A 21,979-nucleotide genomic window follows, 5' to 3' on the forward strand; every position below is an offset into this window, starting at 1 on the left:
TAGTGGAGGCAGGAACCATACATAGTTTTAAGAAGAGGGATGACAAAGCTCAGGAAGCAGAGAGGGAGAGGACCTAGTAGCGATCAGTGAAGAGGCAGGGCCAGGAGCTGAGTCTCGACCCCTGCAACCACAATTAGGTGAGTACCCAAGTACCCATTTTATTCTGATGGGTGAACATGGACGGCAGGTGTCTTATGGAAACACGTCCGTAATGTTTTCCAGCCGTACCGGAGGAGATTCGAACTCCAGACCTCAGTGTGTGAGCTGAATGTGCGCAGTAATGATGAAAGAGTCAAGCTCAGTGTCATAAGTTAGCTTTAGCGCCATTAGGATAGCAAAAAACTCAGTTTGCAGTGTAGACGCCCAGTTGTTAATTCTTATGCCTTGTATAAAGAAAAGGTTTTTATATTATTATATTCGGGCCACCCTGCCTTGGTGGGAATGTGGCCCGGTGGCCTGGTATATTCGGGCCAAATAGGTACCCTGCCTTGGTGGGAATCGGCCAGCGTGCTAATAAAAAAAAATTATGAGAGAGTTGGGTTGAGACAGCAGGAGTCGTGGTAGCCCTTAAAGTAACAACAACAGTGATCAGCTGACATGGCAACACCTCACCTGCTGCGTTTGAACACTCTTTTTGTTTTCTTGATAAATCTATTCGCCTACAATTGTTTTTATTGTATGTAAGGTAAATTTAGGTTGGTGCTCTGTAAGGCAACAGAGGTATTTCATCGTAAGGCTATTTTTTTCTCCTCGTAATGACAAGTTTGGAGTTTTGGAGGATCCTAGATTTTGCTGTTGATAACACCACTATCATAACTCACGCGGGTTTAGTGCTTATATTTTAATGTAACTTTTAAACCGCCAGCTTCTTGACATGTCACAGACTTACTGATGTGTAGCCATTCTTCTAGAACATAACAGGACCTGCTGATAAATAAGACACTTTTGCAGTTCATGGTTATCTTGCTTACCAAAACGTTTTGCCTGTACAACAGCTTCCTCAGTCAGATACAGGTGAGTGTAGCCCTGGATGCAGTGCTACATTCACCTGATTAGTAAACCGACAAGTTGATAAATGAGACACTTGTGCAACATTTGGATATCTACTCTGGGAACATTTCGGCAGTCATTGGTTTTTTCTCCTGTACAGAAAAAGGTAAAAGATAAGGAAGACTTTGAGGTAATCAGTCCCTCAGGCTGAAGTCTGTGTGTTCATTAGATCAAGATTGATGGATTTAACACAGACCCCAGGCTGAGGGACTGATTACCTCAAACTCCTCCTCAGCTTCCATCTTTCTCCGCATAGGACCGCTAAGCCACTGGCTAGCAAAATGTTTCCAGAATAAAGATTCTCAGATGTTGAACAAGTGTCCCATATATCAGCTGGAAGCAGTAAAAGTAGTATTAATGTGATCAGTCCCTCAAGCCTTCCTTGAATCTTGTATGAGGGACTGACCACCTCCTACCCAGGATGAGGGACTAATCACCTCAGTATTACTTTTACTGCTTCCAGTGATGATACATGCACCTGTATCCAATTAAGAAAACCTAATGTATGGGCAAAACATTTTTGGCAATTAAGATATCCAAGTGTTTTAAATGTGTCTTATTTAACAACTTATCAGTGTTGTATATCATCACTAATATGATAACAGGACTTGTCTAGCATAGGCATACAGCTAGGCATGTCCTCCTTCCATGGGAAGTTGAGGTGCTACTTGCTTGGATAAATCTTTGATTGCCTCCCTTTCCCAAGGTGATGTGTGATATTTATAAGTTTATCTTTTCCCTTCCTATGAGGGAGGTTCCTTGATGCCTTGGAACATGGCTGTATGCATACATTCGCATCTTTCTTGTTGGAGTATATAGGTGCATGCCTAAAAGCATCCTTGATGCCAGAGAGAGGCCCTTGATCTAAGGAATTGGACCTGTGCTTCCCTTTCTTGAATCAACTGTGAATATCTCTCATTTCCCCAGTTAATGTATGACCTCTATGAGTTTAGTAGGTTAGTACTCATCTGTGAATGTTATAATAATGATAATTAACTTTTTGTTGTGAATATGATAATTAATTTTTACATTAGCAATTGATGTTCCCCAGTGTAAATGAATTGTCACTAAAAAGCAGTACCAAAACTGTCAGGATTTCCATCTTCACGAACTGGATGGCCTATAAAAATGGCATTCCCAACAGTTTTGGTCCAGAGTTGAAGAATTGTGGAGGAGTGGACTTTGAGATTACCTTCTCTGCAAGGCAGTCATGTAGGAAGTTGTGCCTATTATGAAAGCTATGGGGACAGAGGAGGTTGTGCAGGTAACGTCTGTATGAAATGTCCATTATGTTGTAGTGTGTGACAATTAGTAATAATGGTTAAATTACTGACAAAATATTAGTTAAAAGGACACGGATGCAGCTAATGTGACAATTTATTGTGGCAACATTTCACTCATAAGGAGCTTTCTCAAGCCATAACAGTTTCTTTCGCTTTCAAAAGCATATAAAAGCCTGATATCATTTTACACTATCATACTATGAAGCACACAATAGAGGTAGGCCTAAAAACACACTATGAAAGTAAAATGAATATGCAGTATGTGCTTTACTTACCTTAAAATATTTTCGTTCTAAGCTCATGAGTGGTGATTGTAAATTTGAAAAATTAATATTATTAGAGGAAGCATGAAGATGGCACATTTTCAATCCACACCAGTAAAAGTTTTAAAATATCAAACTTCTTTTTTTTATTAACACATTAGCCACTTCCCACCAAGGGGGGTGGCCCGAAAAAGAAAAACTTTTATCCTCATTCACTCCATCACTGTCTTGTCAGAGGTGCACTTGCACTACAGTTATAAAACTGCAACATTAACACCCCTCCTTCAGAGTGCAGGCACTGTACTTCCCATCTCCAGGACTCAAGTCCGGCCTACTGGTTTCTCTGAATCCCTTCATAAATGTTACCTTATTCACACTCCAAGGTAGCATTTATAACTTTAACGTACACTGATGTATCACTTTTAATTTCCATCAACACTTTTTCATTAGAGTTCACAATTGTACTAACCGTTTTGTGTGCCAAACCTAACTTACATTCTGTCTCAGCTATAGACATACCTTGCTTACTGAATTTAATAATTTCTAATGTGACATTTAACCCTTTCAGGGTTGCCAGGTCCTCTCTGAGACCTGTTCTCAGGGTTGCCAAATTTTCAAAAACAAAAATTATTTTTTCTTATGAAAAGATAATCTTTTCCCAATCATAATGACACCAAAAGTATGAAATTTGATGGAAAACTTACGGAATTATGCTCTCGCGAAATTAGCGGTCTCGATGATGTTTATGCATCGGCGATTTTGCCCACTTTGAGTCCTATTTTCGGCCAATTCCAGTGTACGAGTCGACAAAAATCATAACTATTTTGCTAGAACTCCATTTTTTATATCGAATGAGTACAAGAAGCCACCCATTTACCGATTTCAACTATCCAATACAGTGGTCAGAATTTAGCAATTTTGCCAATTTCACACAAATTTCAAAAGATGCCAATTTCCAAATAGGGTCCAGAATAAACAAGAAAGACATATCTGGCACTAAAATAACATTTCCTCTGTTCATTAGTCACGTCCCCACACCCCTCTTAAATTCTTTTGCTTTCCACTTTGAATTTTTATTCTCACATAAAATAGAAGATTTACTGTTATTCAGACTACTGCATTAGTGTAGAAATGGTTTGTTTACTTTTGAACTTTGGTAAAAATTTAACATTTCTGCTACTTTGAGCTCAATTTCAAAGTACTTTTCATTGTAAAACCAGTCAAAATCATCTCAATTTCTGTAATGTCTTCCATTCTATAAAATGAGACCAGAAAAACTAGAATACAACAATAAATACCATACGAAAATGCAGTGCAAAGTCGCTGTTTTAATCCAAAAACACGGTCAAAGTTTTGTTTTTCTCATTACGCACTGTGTGCTGCAGGATTTTTTTTTATACTGCGCACGCTGACCACGTAGACCCATTCTTTCATATGTAGGCCTACCAGCTTTCTCTCACTAGATTTGAGGGCACTAGAATTTAGGCGTACTTGTATGTCAAAAACCCTGGTGCATAAGCCGTACTAGTACGGCCGAAACCCCGAAAGGGTTAAACTAAGAGGCTTATGACTCCTCATTTTATCATAACTATGCTTAGATGCCATTGTAATAAACACAACAGTATTAAATAAAATATACATACAGGTGGTCTCCACTTTACAGTGTTTCTCTTTACAGCATTCTGCTAAAGCAACAGTTTTCAGTTATACCCATTCTTCATTTATTCAGACTTCCTACTATAAGCTAAGAAGGTAAATAAGTTAAGTAATGTATGTACTTTATATGTATTTTTTAAGCTTAACTCTATTGCTCACTAAATATACGATAGTGTAAACATGTTAACAGGCTTTCACATGCATTTGAAAGTAACAAAAAGGCTATGTTTCACTTTACAGTGATTTTTGCTTTAGAGCAATGCCCTAACTTGCTGTATATAAGCTGGGCCCTCTTGTAATAACTTTAAAATGTTTGAAACTTTGGAAAATTGCCTGAATACAGAGAGATGCAGAGTGCACCAACAATAAAATGACACCAGACGCCCTTTCCTGGCTCAGGTGATGAGTGCGTCGGGTTGAAAAACGTAGAAAAAGTGAAACAAGTACCAAATGTAATGAACAATGGGTATAGTTGAAAACCATAAATTAATGGAATACCAAAAAGTGAAACACCATAAAGTGGGGCCCTCTGTAGAAGGGAGTCAATGAAGTGGAAGGTGTGTATGAAGCAGTGACAGTAGTAATAGTGATCAGATGTTTGAAGCCTTCTGTATTAGATATAAAAAGCCTTGAAAAGGAAAAGGTTGCACCACCTAAGCTGTTAATGCAAATTCTCTGAAAATTACGCTCTAAGTTATTTGACTCTCCAAACAACTATCAGGCACATTTGCATAAGTGGTGTTAAAATTTCTTGGTCTACTGCTTATTTTATTATTGCTGGGTGAAGCAGATGCATGCACAGAACACACAATGCTTCTTTCTATTTTATCCTTAATTGAAAATAAAGTGAATTGAAATTTGTGAGTTACAGAATTGTGGTCATAATTTAATGACATGTATAATGCCAGGCCCTAAATATATATACTATCTTGCATGTTTTAGGCATGTACAACTTAAAAAATAGTGGTTACCACATGTCAAATGCTTATTAATTTTACATAATTGAAAAGCTAATAGTAAAGCATAAGTGTATAAAATTTAATAGTACTTTAGAAACTAATGCACACTAGTATTTTTCAGACAACAAAAATCATAATGGGGAATCAGCTGGCAGGCATTGCCCCATCACAGATATTCCCAGTGGAAACCTACCTGTCAGATCTTCCAGATATTCACTATGAAGCAAGGCAAGTAAAATTAAATACTGATGTTAAAGCTCCACTACTACTACCACTACCACTTCCTGCCTATATATACCTTTCCTGCTCTACTTCTCGTTAGTGTGACTTTGTAAATGGTCCAAGTTGGACTGAAACGTTGTCGTAAGCTCCTCTCTTCTATGTGCGGGTTATTTGTGTATCTTTCCAGTCACGGTATTGTGCCTTTTTTTGTTATGCTAAAAAGCTAGAGTGTGGGAAGGTAGCAGTTGCCAAAATAGACCAATCTCACCAGCATTTTATAGTTGGGATAGAAGGGTCCCCTCACACTCCATCAGAGTGTGAGGGGACGTGCCCACGTGTGGCCTGAACTGCCCCATGTGTGCCAGTGTGAGCGCATATAAGGATACATTCGGTACATTCCATATTATCCATATTATCACTGTTTTTTGGTGCTTGTTTCTGCAAAATAAGTAACCATGGGCCCCAAGAAAGCTTCTAGTGCCAACCCTTCGAGAAAAAAGGTGCTAATGACTATTGAAATGAAGAAAGAGATAATTGCTAAGTACGAAAGTGGAGTGCATGTGCCGGAGCTGGCCAGGCTGTATAGTAAACCCCAATCAACCATCTCTACTATAGTGAGCAGGAAAACGGCAATCAAGGAAGCTGTTGTTGCAAAAGGTGCAACTTTGTTTTCGAAACAGAGATCGCTAGTGTTAGATGTTGAGAGACTGTTATTGGTGTGGATAAATAAAAAAAAAAATTTCACACTTTTGGGTGTCTTGCACAAATTAATTTGATTTCCATTATTTCTTATGGGGAAAATTAATTCGACTTTTGGTATTTTCGACATTCAATGAGCTCTCAGGAACGGATTAATATCGAATGTCGGGGGTCCACTGTACTCTAAATGGGTTTTTTTCATCTGTGGGTGCACTACCAGCTTCACAAGAAGTTTATCTGTTAATCAAGCCATAGTATTTAAGGTAACAAGAAAGCCAACTATCATTTGCCCCAGATTCTATGCCTTTTATGCCTTGATAGTGTCTCAGCAGCAGAGCAAAGCTTAACAGAAGGAGTGTTAATGCAAGTAATGTACTGTTGAGCATACCATTTATGCACTGCTTTTTTGGCCAGTGTATATTGGACTATATTCATATGCTTCCTAGGAATAACTAAAGATCTGCACTGTACTTTGTAGCATATGATGTAAGTGCTTCTTCAAATGTTAGATGCTGTTTCGGTATACCGTCCTTCTAACACACCTGGCTACTGCAATACCTGCTTCCAGGTTCCTTATTAATTCAAGTTCTTGCTTAACCCTTTCAGGGTTTCGGCCATACTAGTATGGCTTACGCACCAGGGTTTTTGATGTACTAGTACGCCTAAATTCTAGTGCCCTCAAATCTAGTGAGAGAAAGCTGGTAGGCCTACATATGAAAGAATGGGTCTATGTGGTCAGTGTGCGTGGTATAAAAAAAATCCTGCAGCACACAGTGCGTAATGAGAAAAAAAAACTTTGTGTTATTGGATTAAAACATTGACTTTGCACTGTATTTTTGTATGGGTGTTATTGTTGTATTCTAGTTTTCCTGGTCTCATTTTATAGAATGGAAGACATATTACAGAAATTGAGATGATTTTGACTGGTTTTACAAAGAAAACTACCTTGAAATTGTGCTCAAAGTAGCAGAAATGTTCGATTTTTACCAAAGTTCAAAAGTAAACAAATCATGCCAAGCGTCCAATACACCTCAACTGGTGAGTCTAATATTCTTTCACAAATGCACTGATAATATTTATACCATTTTTACACCAATGCAGTAGTATGCATAACAGTAAATCTTCTGTTTTTTTATTATATTTTTTATTATCACACTGGCCGATTCCCACCAAGGCAGGGTGGCCCGAAAAAGAAAAACTTTCACCATCATTCACTCCATTACTGTCTTGCCAGAGGGGTGCTTTACACTACAGTTTTTAAACTGCAACATTAACACCCCTCCTTCAGAGTCCAAGCACTGTACTTCCCATCTCCAGGACTCAAGTCCGGCCTGCCGGTTTCCCTGAACCCCTTCATAAATGTTACTTTGCTCACACTCCAACAGCACGTCAAGTATTAAAAACCATTTGTCTTCATTCACTCCTATCAAACACGCTCATTCACGCTTGCTGGAAGTCCAAGCCCCTCGCACACAAAACCTCCTTTACCCCCTCCCTCCAACCTTTCCTAGGCTGACCCCTACCCTGCCTTCCTTCCACTACAGACTGATACATTCTTGAAGTCATTCTGTTTCGCTCCATTCTCTCTACATGTCTGAACCACCTCAACAACCCTTCCTCAGCCCTCTGGACAACAGTTTTGGTAATCCCGCACCTCCTCCTAACTTCCAAACTACGAATTCTCTGCATTATATTCACACCACACATTGCCCTCAGACATGACATCTCCACTGCCTCCAGCCTTCTCCTCGCTGCAACATTCATCACCCATGCTTCACACCCATATAAGAGAGTTGGTAAAACTATACTCTCATACATTCCCCTCTTTGCCTCCAAGAACAAAGTTCTTTATCTCCACAGACTCCTAAGTGCACCACTCACCCTTTTCCCCTCATCAATTCTATGATTCACCTCATCTTTCATAGACCCATCCGCTGACACGTCCACTCCCAAATATCTGAATATATTCACCTCCTCCATACTCTCTCCCTCCAATCTGATATCCAATCTTTCATCACCTAATCTTTTTGTTATCCTCATAACCTTACTCTTTCCTGTATTCACTTTTAATTTTCTTCTCTTGCACACCCTACCAAATTCATCCACCATTCTCTGCAACTTCTCTTCAGAATCTCCCAAGAGCACAGTGTCATCAGCAAAGAGCAACTGTGACAACTCCCACTTTGTGTGTGATTCTTTATCTTTTAACTCCACGCCTCTTGCCAAGACCCTCGCATTTACTTCTCTTACAACCCCATCTATAAATATATTAAACAACCACGGTGACATCACACATCCTTGTCTAAGGCCTACTTTCACTGGGAAATAATTTCCCTCTTTCCTACATACTCTAACTCGAGCCTCACTATCCTCGTAAAAACTCTTCACTGCTTTCAGTAACCTACCTCCTACACCATACACCTGCAACATCTGCCACATTGCCCCCCTATCCACCCTGTCATACGCCTTTTCCAAATCCATAAATGCCACAAAGACCTCTTTAGCCTTATCTAAATACTGTTCACTTATATGTTTCACTGTAAACCCCTGGTCCACACACCCCCTACCTTTCCTAAAGCCTCCTTGTTCATCTGCTATCCTATTCTCCGTCTTACTCTTAATTCTTTCAATTATAACTCTACCATACACTTTACCAGGTATACTCAACAGACTTATCCCCCTATAATTTTTGCACTCTCTTTTGTCCCCTTTGCCTTTATACAAAGGAACTATGCATGCTCTCTGCCAATCCCTAGGTACCTTACCCTCTTCCATACATTTATTAAATAATTGCACCAACCACTCCAAAACTATATCCCCACCTGCTTTTAACATTTCTATCTTTATCCCATCAATCCCAGCTGCCTTACCCCCTTTCATTTTACCTACTGCCTCATGAACTTCCCCCACACTCACAACTGGCTCTTCCTCACTCCTACAAGATGTTATTCCTCCTTGCCCTATACACGAAATCACAGCTTCCCTATCTTCATCAACATTTAACAATTCCTCAAAATATTCCTTCCATCTTCCCAATACCTCTAACTCTCCATTTAATAACTCTCCTCTCCTATTTTTAACTGACAAATGCATTTGTTCTCTAGGCTTCCTTAACTTGTTAATCTCACTCCAAAACTTTTTCTTATTTTCAACAAAATTTGTTGATAACATCTCGCCCACTCTCTCAATTGCTCTCTTTTTACATTGCTTCACCACTCTCTTAACCTCTCTCTTTTTCTCCATATACTCTTCCCTCCTTGCATCACTTCTACTTTGTAAAAACTTCTCATATGCTAACTTTTTCTCCCTTACTACTCTCTTTACATCATCATTCCACCAATCGCTCCTCTTCCCTCCTGCACCCACTTTCCTGTAACCACAAACTTCTGCTGAACTCTCTAACACGACATTTTTAAACCTACCCCATACCTCTTCGACCCCATTGCCTATGCTCTCATTAGCCCATCTATCCTCCAATAGCTGTTTATATCTTACCCTAACTGCCTCCTCTTTTAGTTTATAAACCTTCACCTCTCTCTTCCCTGATGCTTCTATTCTCCTTGTATCCCATCTACCTTTTACTCTCAGTGTAGCTACAACTAGAAAGTGATCTGATATATCTGTGGCCCCTCTATAAACATGTACATCCTGAAGTCTACTCAACAGTCTTTTATCTACCAACACATAATCCAACAAACTACTGTCATTTCGCCCTACATCATATCTTGTATACTTATTTATCCTCTTTTTCTTAAAATATGTATTACCTATAACTAAACCCCTTTCTATACAAAGTTCAATCAGAGGGCTCCCATTATCATTTACACCTGGCACCCCAAACTTACCTACCACACCCTCTCTAAAAGTTTCTCCTACTTTAGCATTCAGGTCCCCTACCACAATTACTCTCTCACTTGGTTCAAAGGTTCCTATACATTCACTTAACATCTCCCAAAATCTCTCTCTCTCCTCTACATTCCTTTCTTCTCCAGGTGCATACACACTTATTATGACCCACTTTTCGCATCCAACCTTTACTTTAATCCACATAATTCTTGAATTTACACGTTCATATTCTCTCTTCTCCTTCCATAACTGATTCTTCAACTTTACTGCTACCCCTTCCTTTGCTCTAACTCTCTCAGATACTCCAGATTTAATCCCATTTATTTCCCCCCACCGAAACTCCCCTACCCCCTTCAGCTTTGTTTCGCTTAGGGCCAGGACATCCAACTTCTTTTCATTCATAACATCAGCAATCATCTGTTTCTTGTCATCCGTACTACATCCACGCACATTCAAGCATCCCAGTTTTATAAAGTTTTTCTTCTTCTCTTTTTTAGTAAATGTCTACAGGAGAAGGGGTTATTAGCCCATTACTCCCAGCATTTTAGTCGCCTCATACGACACGCATGGCTTACGGAGGAAATATTCTTTTCCACTTCCCTATGGACAATAGAAGAAATAAAGAAGAACAAGAGCTATTTAGAAAAAAGAGAAAAACCTAGATGTATATGTATATATATGCATGTGCATGTCTGTGAAGTGTGACCAAAGTGTAAGTAGGAGTAGCAAGATATCCCTGAGAATAAAAATTCAAAGTGGAAAGCAAAAGAATGTAAGAGTGGCGTGGGGACGTGACTAATGAACAGAGGAAATGTTATTTTAGTGCCAGGAATGTCTTTCTTGTTTATTCTGGACCCTATTCGGAAATTGGCATCTTTTGAAATTTGTGTGAAATTGGCAAAATTGCTAAATTCTGACCACTGCATTGGATAGTTGAAATTAGTAAATGGGTGGTTTCTTGTACTCATTCAATAGAAAAAATTGAGTTCTAGCAAAATAGTTATGATTTTTGTTGACTCGTACACTGGAATTAGCCGAAAATAGGGCTCAAAGTGGGCAAAATCGCCAATGCGTAAATATCATTGAGACCACTAACTTCGTGAGAGCATAATTCCGTAAGTTTTCCATCAAATTTCATACTTTTGGTGTCATTATGATCGGGAACAGATTCTCTATCTTTTCATAAGAATTTTTTTTTTTTTTTTTTTAAATTTGGGCGACCCTGAGAACAAGTCTCTGAGAGGACCTGTCGACCCTGGAAAGGTTAACAGTCAAGGTCACACACTTCACACCATCTGAAAAGACCTGGGCCAGGACACATACCAACGAATCATTCAAGTTCAAGTACTTCTTGGCACTACCACTTGCTTTAGAAGATGTTCTTAATAACACAGTACAGGGTACTCTAATAAAGAAAAGAAAGCACTGTTAATTCAGGGAAAATTTAGACCAAACGAGAATAATACGCGAGCACATGCAGACAGTAACAAACTGACATGGGTTGAGTCACTGTCTTCCGAGGAACAGTGGAAATGGACATGTCCAGGACAAAGCCTGACTTGGACGAACTTGCAATGACATTTAATTGGTCCTCTTCACCTGCAAGTCCCTCCCAAGAAGCTCATTGCTAGTAATCCCTTCCTTAAATAACTTGTTAAAACAACTTCTCAAGAAGAAATTTCTCGCTTAGCTGGTAGTAATAAGTTATCACAAGTTATATACACTTATGGCTCTAAACAAGAGTCTTCTGGCAGGGCTGCATCTGCTCTTGTTGCCATCTCCCTAGATGAGAACGATAATAAATTTGTTGAACTAGGCATAAGAATTAACTGGGCATCTACACTGCAAACTGAATTGTTTGCAATCCTAATGGTGCTAAAGCTAACTTACGACACTGAGCTTGACTCTGTCATCATTACTTATTCTGTGTCATCACTGAAGCTCTTAACTCACATAATGACTCTAACAGCATGCTCATTGGAGAAGCCAGGTATAGATACTCTAAAATCAGGGACAAAGGAATTAATGTACAATTGCTATGGATCCCATCACACATTGGATTACTCCATGATAAAGTTGATATGTTAGCCAAGAAGAGTACCCTGAAGGAGAATGTAGAATATAACTTTGGTAGATCTGTGTCTAGCATTAGGAATAATATTAGGAGAGAAGGAAATAATGAAAATGATTGTTATAGGAATACAGTTAGAAGCCTGAGTAGATCTATAACCCTCAGTGATAACATGAACGTAGATAAATATGTTTATGGAGCAACTTGCAATGTGAACAGACTGACTGATGTTGTAGTGGCCAGGCTTAGGCTTGGTTACAAGTACTTCTGGCAGTCTGGGAGACAAACAGATGATGATCAAACTAAATGCAAATTTTGTGATCAGGCATATAGTCACTGTCTTGAACACTGTGCTTAATTATCCACTTATTGAGGTATACAGAGATAGACAGTATAATAACCTATGTGACATGTCAAGATATCTTTTTAATGAAAATAAGATACCAGATATACTAAGCAAATTTCCTAAATTTGCTTGTAACAGATAAGTGAACTGTAGATATGTAGATATAAATCCATATGTACACCTGTTAACCCTTTTGGGGCGTAGTTCCTAGGCCTTTTGTGTATCCATATGCTCTTTCTTTACCATCCAGAGGATGGATATGGGGTGCACAATAAACTAGCCACTTCGGTGGCAAAATCTAAAAATCTCTTCATTGGGGGTATGAGTGGACCAGACAGCTGTTTGATGCACTAGACTTGGTCTGCTGCACTGCTATTTTTACTGGACACCCATGCTGCAGACAGGTTGAGCCTTAGTCTTACCAGTTTTTTTTGTCTGTTTTATCACGTACATGTATCTGCTTTATGGAGATCTGTTATACCAAGGTTTTATTGTACTTCTAATACAGTGGTACCCCGAGTTTCATACAGCTTCCAACTCGAACAATTATGAAGAATGAGACACTTATGCAACATATGGGAATCTTTATTCAGGAATAAAGATTCCCATATGTTGCATAAGTGTCTCAATCTTCAACTTGTCGGTTTTTCAAACCATTCATCGAACAATTATGTAAGGGTATTATTGTAAGTGCTTTTGTAAGTATTTTTGGGGGTCAGAAACAGACTAATCTAATTTACATTATTCCTTATGGGAACAAATTCGTTCGGTAACGGCACTCGAACAGCCTTCTGGACCAAATTATGGCTGAAACATGGGGTACCACTGTACTTAATTACAAGAGTTAACAGTTTTATTTCCTTAATACTTGTGTTGCCATGTTTGGTCCTCAAGATAATATTAAAAAATGTACGTTAAGTAAACAGTATCGTATTATATGTAAACATTGTGCTTTGATTCCTGGAATCAAGCCTGAATGTCTTAACATTCCCCCAGGCACTGTATAACCCCCTACAGGCTTAGCACTCTCCCTTGAATGTAAGAATGGAAGTATATATAGGTAAGCAATATCAGCCCATATTTAATTATTCTCATAACTTTATGTTCTACCCTTGATGTACTATAAAGACTACCAAACATTTGCATCTGCTGCAAACCATTGTAATACAAACAGATAAAATAGGAATTTATATAAACCAAATCCTACTATTGAGCCTCGAACAGTGTGTGGCACGGAAGCATTTGGCACCTTTAGAATGCAGACATTGCACTGTCTTCCTCCAGGATTCTAATACAGCTAACCAGTCTCCCTGAATTCCTTCTTAAGTGTTACCCTGCTCAAACTACAACAGCACATCATCACAGAAACTACTTGTCCCCATGTTAGATGTACAACCCCATAGTACTCAAATCCCTCCTCACACCTGCTTTGCCTCCAACCTTTCTGCTCCAACTTGCAAATTTAACTTTTATGTAGAAATTTAGTTGTTTAAAAGAATTTTCCTTGATTGGTAAGTGCTAATAACTTTTCTTTTTCATCCACAGTTTAGGGAGTACACGTTTTTTGAAGGTGGCCAAATGCCAAACCTGGGAAGGCCTGGTGGTTGTAAAGATATTTGTTATACACGATACAACACTGCAGCTATCTGCTTACAAGAAAATAATAGAAGATGTTTCTACAAAACTGATAATAGCTGCCAATTGTCTACAGTTTCACTATTTGAAGGCAAGTAAAAATTAAGTTATTATTGGCCAAGATAAATATAGGGAGGAAAAGATAAAGTCTCAAGAATGCACGTTAGGAATGGAACAAGCCAGTGAGGTACATCTGACCCTTTGACTGTTTCGGTCGTACATATATGTCTTACAAGCAAGCGTTTGTGACGTATTAATACGCTTCAAATCAAGCGGGAGAAAGCTGGTAGGCCTACATGTGAGAGAATGGGTCTGTGTGGTCAGTTTCTGCAGTATAAAAAAATCCTGCAGCACACAGTGCATAATAAAAAAAAAAAAACTCCAACCGTGTTTTTGGATTAAAATGCCGAATTTGAGGTGTATTTTTGTATAGTATTTATTGTTGTATTCTCATTTTCTTGGTCTCATTTGATAGAATGGAAAACATATTACAGAAATAGAGATGATTTTGATTGGTTTCACGATGAAAAGGACCTTGAAATTGAGCTCATATTAGCGGAAATGTTCAATTTTTGCCGATGTTCAAGAGTAAACAAATGACATCACCATCCAATACGTGTCCAACTGGCCAGTCCAATACACAATCATGAATGGGTTGACATTATTTATACAATTATTACAATAATGCAGTAGTCTGCATAACAGTAAATCTATTTTTTGTGTGAATAAAAATTCAAAATAGAAAGCAAGAGTAATATAAGAGGGGCCTGGAGATGTGACTGATGAACAGAGAAAATGTTATTTTAGTGCCAGGAATGTCTGCATTGTTTATTCTGAACCCTATTTTAAAATTGGCATTTAATTTGTGTGAAATTGGCCAAATTTGTGTAATATAATATATAATATAATTTGAGTAATATAAGAGGGGCCTGGAGATGTGACTGATGAACAGAGAAAATGTTATTTTAGTGCCAGGAATGTCTGCATTGTTTATTCTGAACCCTATTTTAAAATTGGCATTTAATTTGTGTGAAATTGGCCAAATTTGTGTAGTTGAAATCAGTAAATGGGTGGTTTCTTGTACTCAATCGATAGAATGAATGGAGTTTTAAAGAAATAGCTATGAGTTTGGTCAACTGGAACAGTGGAATTGGCTGAAAATAGGGCTCAAACTGGGTGAAATCGCCAATGCATATGTATCACTGAGATCGCTAACTTTGCAAGAGCGTATTTCCGTAAGTTTTCCATCAGATTTCGTACTTTTGGTGCCATTACCATCGGGAAAAGATTCTCTTGTCATTTCATAAGAATTTTTTTTTTTTTTAATGTGACAGAGAGACACTTTAGAATTTGGGGTCGCTACAGTCAAAGGATTAAATAGGAAGTAGGAAACCTTTTTTCTTAAATGGTCATTTATCAAAATGAATACCCATAATGAAGCTTCAGAGATACAGTAGGGCCCCACTTATATGACAGGTTAGGTTCCAGGCTACCGCCGTAAAGCGGAAATCGCCATAGAGTGGAACACCCTTTTTTCCCCACTTACAAAGGCATATAAATGCTAGATAATAAGTTTACACTAATTTAAGTTAGCAATAGAACTAGGCATTAAAAAACAATAAAAAAGAATTACACATATAGTACACTCATTACTTACCTTAAAATATTTGTAGTCTTAATGTAGAGCGAGATGAGTAGTATTTATAGTAAGAAATCAGGTGCCATAGGTATGGTAGCCAGCCAGGCCACCCAACCCTATCCGCTTAACATTTAAAGCGTCCCAAAGTGATAAAATGCATATACAGTTCACTCATGACTTACCTTAAAATATTTATAGTTCTTAATGTAGGGGGAGAGGTGAGTAAATGAGATGAAACGAATAAACAAAAAAGAGAATGAGTAAATGAGTAGTTACACATAAGTGTAATTACCAGAGTACAGTGGTAATTCGAGTTTCAAACAGCTCCCAAGTCAAGCAATTATGTAAGTGTATTTTTGTAAGTGCTTTTGTAAGTGTATTTTTGGGGGTCCGAAACAGTCTAATCTAATTTACATTATTCCTTATGGGAACAAATTCGTTCAGTATTGGCACTCGAACAGCCTTCTGGAACGAATTAAGTTCGTAACTCGAGGTACCACTGTATATATAAAACATGAAATAACTTTAAAACACTTGAAATTTTGGAAAGTTTCCAGACATAATGGAGAGACGCGGTGCTCATGGAGCTCAAGGAGAATGTAAACAAACCAGGTGAGACGTGGTGACCGTATTAGAAAGTAAGGTGGGGGGAACTGTATAGCGAGTTCTGGTCATAATTTGAAATGTCCGTATTAGCGGAACACCGTAAAACGGGACCCTACTGCATAGGTAAATTAATTTTGATTATTGCTTTAGTGTCTCACCTGATGTGCTTAACCTTTAACTTGGGATTGGCTTATTGTGAGTGTGTGGTTAACCCTTAAACTGTCCAAATGTAGATCTACATTCACATGCGTAGCGCTCTGAACATAGATCTATGTTTGATTTTACATGTTTTCTCATGTAAAAAAAGTAGATCTACGTTCGGAGCACTACGCATGTGAACATAGATCTACGTTTGGACAGTTTAAGGCTTAAATGAATGTGACACATTAAATTTGTGTGTGCATATTATAAATGGTTCTGATATAGTGCTGCATGACTTTACTAATACAGTGGACCCCTGGATTATGTAATTAATCCATTCCAGAGAGAGTGACTTATCCCGAATCTGACTTATTCCGAGTTAATTTTCCCCATAAGAAATAATGGAAATCCAATTAATCCATTCCAGACACCCAGAAGTATTAAACAAAATAATTTTTTTACATGAAATATACATTTCCCTACACAGAAAACAATGAGACATGCAGAGTAAAACATTACTAAAATGACATTTACCCTTATTGAAGACTTATTGATGAGTGATGAGATGGGAGGAGGGGAGAGTATGGAGGTGTACTATTGTTTGGAACGGGAATCCCCTTCCATAAAGACTTCAGGTACCAAGTCCTTTTCTGGGATTACTTCCCTTCTTTGTTTTTTAATGCCACTAGGACCAGTTTGAGAGTCACTGGACCCCTGTCGCACGAAATATCTGTCTAGAGAGCTTTGTTTCTGGCGTGTCTTCAAGATTTCCCTAAAATGGGACACAACATTGTCATTGTACATGTTGCCAACACAGCCTGCAATAGCTGTGTCAGGGTGATGTTCATCCATAAATGTTTGCACCTTTGTCCACTTTGCACAAATGTCCTTAGCTTTGAAGAAGGCAACTTCCTCCATCTCTCTTCCTCCTCCTCTGAAGCATTTTCCTGAGCTGTGGTCTGTTGCTGTTGCAGATGAAGGTCTTGCAGCTCTGTAGTGGTTAACTCTTTGTTGTGGTCCTCCACCAACTCTTCCACATCCTCCAAACTCTCATCCAACCCCATGGAATTCCCCAATGCCACAATAGATTCCACAACTGGCATAGTCTCCTCAGGGTCAGCCCCAAACCCTTCAAAATCCTTCTTTTGTACACATTCTGGCCACAATTTTCTCCAAGAATAGTTCAAAGTCCTAGAAGTCACTCCCTCCCAAGCATTACCTATAAGGTTTTTGAAATTGAGGATACTGAAGTGATCTTTCCAGAACTCTCTCAGGGTCAATTCAGTGTCTGAGGTCACTTCAAAGCACTTTTGAAACACTGCTTTGGTGTACAGTTTTTTGAAATTTGAGATGACCTGCTGGTCCATGGGCTGGAGGAGAGGAGTGGTATTAGGGGGCAAGAACTTGACTTTGATAAAACGGAACTCCTGCACCATTCGCTCTTCCAAGTCTGGAGGATGAGCAGGAGCAGTGTCTATTACCAGGAGGCACTCAAGTTCCAATTAATTTTCCAGGAGGTACTTTTTAACACTGGGGCCAAACACGTCCTGGAACCAATCAAGGAAAATGTCGCTCGTGACCCATGCCTTACTGTTTGCCTTCCACATCACATTCAATTTACTCTTGACAGCACTGTTTTTCTTAAACACTCTGGGATTTTCAGAGTGATACACCAGTAAAGGCTTCACTTCGAAATCCCCACTAGCATTACTACAAAACATGAGAGTTAGCCTGTCTTTCATAGGCTTGTATCCTGGGAGTGCCTTTTCCTCCTAAGTAATGTAGGTCCTCTTTGGCATTTTCTTCCAAGAGAGACCTGTTTCATCACAACTGAACACTTGTTGGTGTTTTAATTTTTCAGCCTCTATGTACCCCTTCAATTCCTGAACATATTTTTCAGCTGCTTTTTTGTCAGAACTGGCAGCCTCAGCATACCTTATCATACTGTGTATGCCACTATGATTCTTAAGTCTCTCAAACCAGCCTTTGCTGGCCTTAAATTCACCAATATGAACACTAGTTCCAGGCATTTTCTTTATGAAATCATCATGCATCTGCCTTGCCTTTTCACATATTATTGACTGCATAACACTATCTCCTGATAATTGTTTCTCGTTGATCCACACCAACAACAAAGTCTCCACATCTTCCAGTATTTGCAATCTCTGTTTTGTAAGCATATTTGCACCTTTTGCAACAACAGCTTCCTTGATTGCATTTTTCTTGGCCACGATAGCATCGATGGTTGTATGGGGTTTGTTATACAACCTGGCCAGCTCGGCAACACACACTCCACTTTCATATTTTGCAGTGATCTCTTTCTTGAATTCTATAGTGTTCCTCACCATCTGTACCAAAGGGCTGGTGCTAGAAGATTTCTTTGGGCCCTTGGTGGCGTATTTAGCAGTTACAAGCACTAAAAAGAATGGAATACAAAATGTATCATATGAACGCATGGGATCGTCCTCACTGGCTGATAAACAATGGCACACTGGCTGTACATGGAGTGTCTGGGCCGCTCAGGCCACGCAGACACACTCTGGATAAATGACTTATACCGAGTTCAGTGACGTTCACTGAGCCAATATTTTGACGCAAAAACATTACTTATTCCGAATATTACTTATTCCGATGACAATTTAATCCGAGTGCCCACTGTACTGAGAAAATATCCTGTGTCTTATGCATCAGATATATATCTTGGCAAAACCTTTTTTTTTTCTTTTTTTTTTCTTTTTTGTCCTTGAAATCACACAAGGAAGAATGTTTAATAACAGTCTGGCAGTTACAGTATGAAGATGCAGTGTTGTGGAAAGAGAAGACATGTTCCTAAATAACACATACTTAAACCTATTCTGTTTGAAGATGACAACTTTTGTCATCTCCCACCCAAATCTGACCTCTCTCAATAATTGTTAATGAGGAGCTCATAAAGATATCTACCTGGATGACTACTAGCAAACTCACTCTTAACATTAACAAGACTCCCTTCGTGATGTTAGGGAACAGAGCTACAAATGTCCAACTAAATGTTATGATCAACAGTTCTCCCCTTGCAAGACAAAATGAAGGAAAATTCTTAGGGCCATTCTTTGACAGCAACTTGAAATTCAACTCTCACATTCAGCACACGACAAAAAAGTATCCATATCAGTTGGTATCCTCTCCAATATATGTTACTATGTATCTCAAACAACATTACTTACATTATACTACTCTGATCTATCCCTACCTCACCTACACTATTTGTGCCTAGGGATCCACTGCAGAAAATCACCTTAAGCCCAATGTAACTTCGTTATTTTTTTAAATACACTACCTAACAGAATACTCCATTCGACTGAATGTACAGCAATGCATGCAACCATATGACTTGTCTTTGTAATACTCATTTGTGCTTTATAGTTATCTGTTTACAATAATGTTTTATCACTGATTTCATCATTGCTTAGTTAATCTTAAGTTAATTTTAAGCCAGCCCGTAATGCTATGCATATAAGTGGCTTTGGCATGCTGCTCTTACCTGTATTTTTTTGTACCTCTGTATGTATGCTAAAATTACTAAATAAATAAATAAATAAATAAATAAATAAATAAGCCAATAATAACACAACAAAAAGCAGCTGTACGATTGATTACCCAGTCTAGTGCCAGACAACACACACTCAGACTCTTCAAAAATCTAAACATACTTAATATACATAAATTTAGTCATGCTGCTATTCATACTACATATACAGGATAATTAATACTAATATTAGTTCTGCCCTAAAACTCTTGAGAGTTGCAACAGAATTCATAGGCAAAAATACTAGACACAAAAATCTCTTATGATATTCCCTGTGTCTGACTTAACCTGTGAAAAAACTCATTGTGCATAAAAGGATCTAAAATCTGGATCTTTATACCTGAAGATTCCGGTCTCTCTCTCACTCTGCCAGTCACTTTGGAGCTACTGTTAAAAAACACCTTCTTACCTTAATGCTATCCTGACAACAATTCATTATCCTGACAGCAATTTATTATGCCGAACAATTCCTGAAACCCAAAAACCTTGTCTTTCATCCAATATTGTCCCTGGTCTTGTTTCATCATTTTATTAACATGGGTACCTAGCTTCTTACTTAACCCTTTCAGGGTCCGTGCTGTAGTTCTACGGCTTTGAGTTGAGGGTCCAAACCATAGATCTACGCCATGAGCTCAGCTCACTATGATGAGCTGTGAGCAGTAAATTTTGGCCTAGATATGAGAGAATACATCTATGTGGCATGTGTGCACCACATAAAACAAATCCTACAGTACACGGTGCATAATGAGAGAGAAAAAACTGACCGTAATTTTTTATTAAAACAGCGACTTTGCAGTGTTTTTCATATGTTTTTTATAGTTGTATTTGCGATTTCTTGGTCTCATTTGATAGAATGTAAGATATATTACAGAAATAGAGGTGATTTTGATTGGTTTTAGTACTGGAAATGACTTGAAACTGACCTCAAAGTAGCAGAAATGTTCAATTTTTGCCGATGTTCAAGAGTAAACAAATGACCTCACACGTCTAATACACGCCAGCTAGTGGGTCTAATATATGTTCACAAATGTGGTGATATTATTTATACAATTATTACAATATTGCATGACAGTAAATCTTCTATTTTTTGGTTTGAATAAAAATTCATTATGTGAATAAAAAATAAAAATGGAATTCATTTGTAAAGCCTGAAAACATAACTAATGAACAGAGGAAATGTTAGTTTAGTGCCAGGAATGCCTGCATTCTTTATTCTGGACCCTATTTTGAAATTAGAATATTTTGAACTTTGCGTTAAATTGGCCAAATTTACCAATTTCCGATCACTTTATTTTATAGTTGAAACAGTTGACTTGGTGATTTCTTGTGCTCAGTCGATAGAATGGAAGTAATACTAGTGAAATGGCTAAGAATTTGGTCGACTGGAATAATGTAATTGGCCTAAAATGGGAGTCAAATTTGGCAAAATCACCTGTGCGTAAATATCGCTGAAACATCAAGATTTGCGAGAGCATAATTTCGTCAGCTTTCCATCAGATTTTGTACTTTTTGATTTATTACCTTCAGAAAAAGATTCTCTACCATTTCAAAAGAAAAAATAATTTTTTTTTTTTTTTAAATTCTTGGACCTTGGTGCACACTTGGAAATTTGGCCTCTGGACCTTGAAAGGGTTAATGCATCACTAATTAGATTTTTTATTGAATTACTGAATACTGCCAATATAACATAAACTAAGCATACTATTATACCTGGTTTGTATCATAATTTTTGTTTTAACGCTGCCCAAAATTCTTTGTATAATGAAGGACTTTCTATAAGTAGTTTATAAATGTCAGTTACCCTAATTGTATGATGAACTGTACTGTATAGAAATAAGGTTTGCTGAAGAAAGAATAACTGGAATAAACTTATTTGGGCATTGGAAAGCCTTTTTTAAGCACAATATTAATTGAAATTTGGGGTGCACCAAGCCTGAAAAAATTAATACATGCCAGAAAACCAATGGATAATCAAATCTATTCCAGGGTTTTCTC

At 38.1% G+C, this 21,979-nt stretch overlaps 1 protein-coding gene across 5 annotated transcripts in view; it reads left to right on the top strand.

The window, feature by feature from the left end:
* The first annotated feature begins 550 nt into the window (after positions 1-550).
* The window catches only part of Vps15 (vacuolar protein sorting 15), a 164,744-nt gene continuing 143,315 nt past the window's right edge, over positions 551-21,979 (top strand). For 2 of the 5 annotated variants that reach the window (XM_053771053.2, XM_053771052.2), the window contains exons 1-3: positions 2,179-2,314; positions 5,333-5,439; positions 13,941-14,121. In XM_053771053.2, coding sequence (XP_053627028.1) covers positions 2,282-2,314; positions 5,333-5,439; positions 13,941-14,121 — 321 coding nt within the window. In that variant the 5' untranslated portion in view covers positions 2,179-2,281. Of the gene's footprint in view, positions 686-1,900; positions 2,007-2,177; positions 2,315-5,332; positions 5,440-13,940; positions 14,122-21,979 lie in introns of those variants that run through there. The other 3 variants (XM_053771055.2, XM_053771056.2, XM_053771054.2) reach the window with 3 other exon arrangements.

The sequence above is a fragment of the Cherax quadricarinatus genome, chromosome 5 (assembly GCF_038502225.1).
Source record: "Cherax quadricarinatus isolate ZL_2023a chromosome 5, ASM3850222v1, whole genome shotgun sequence".
In the NCBI taxonomy this organism is placed as follows: Eukaryota; Metazoa; Arthropoda; class Malacostraca; order Decapoda; family Parastacidae; genus Cherax; species Cherax quadricarinatus.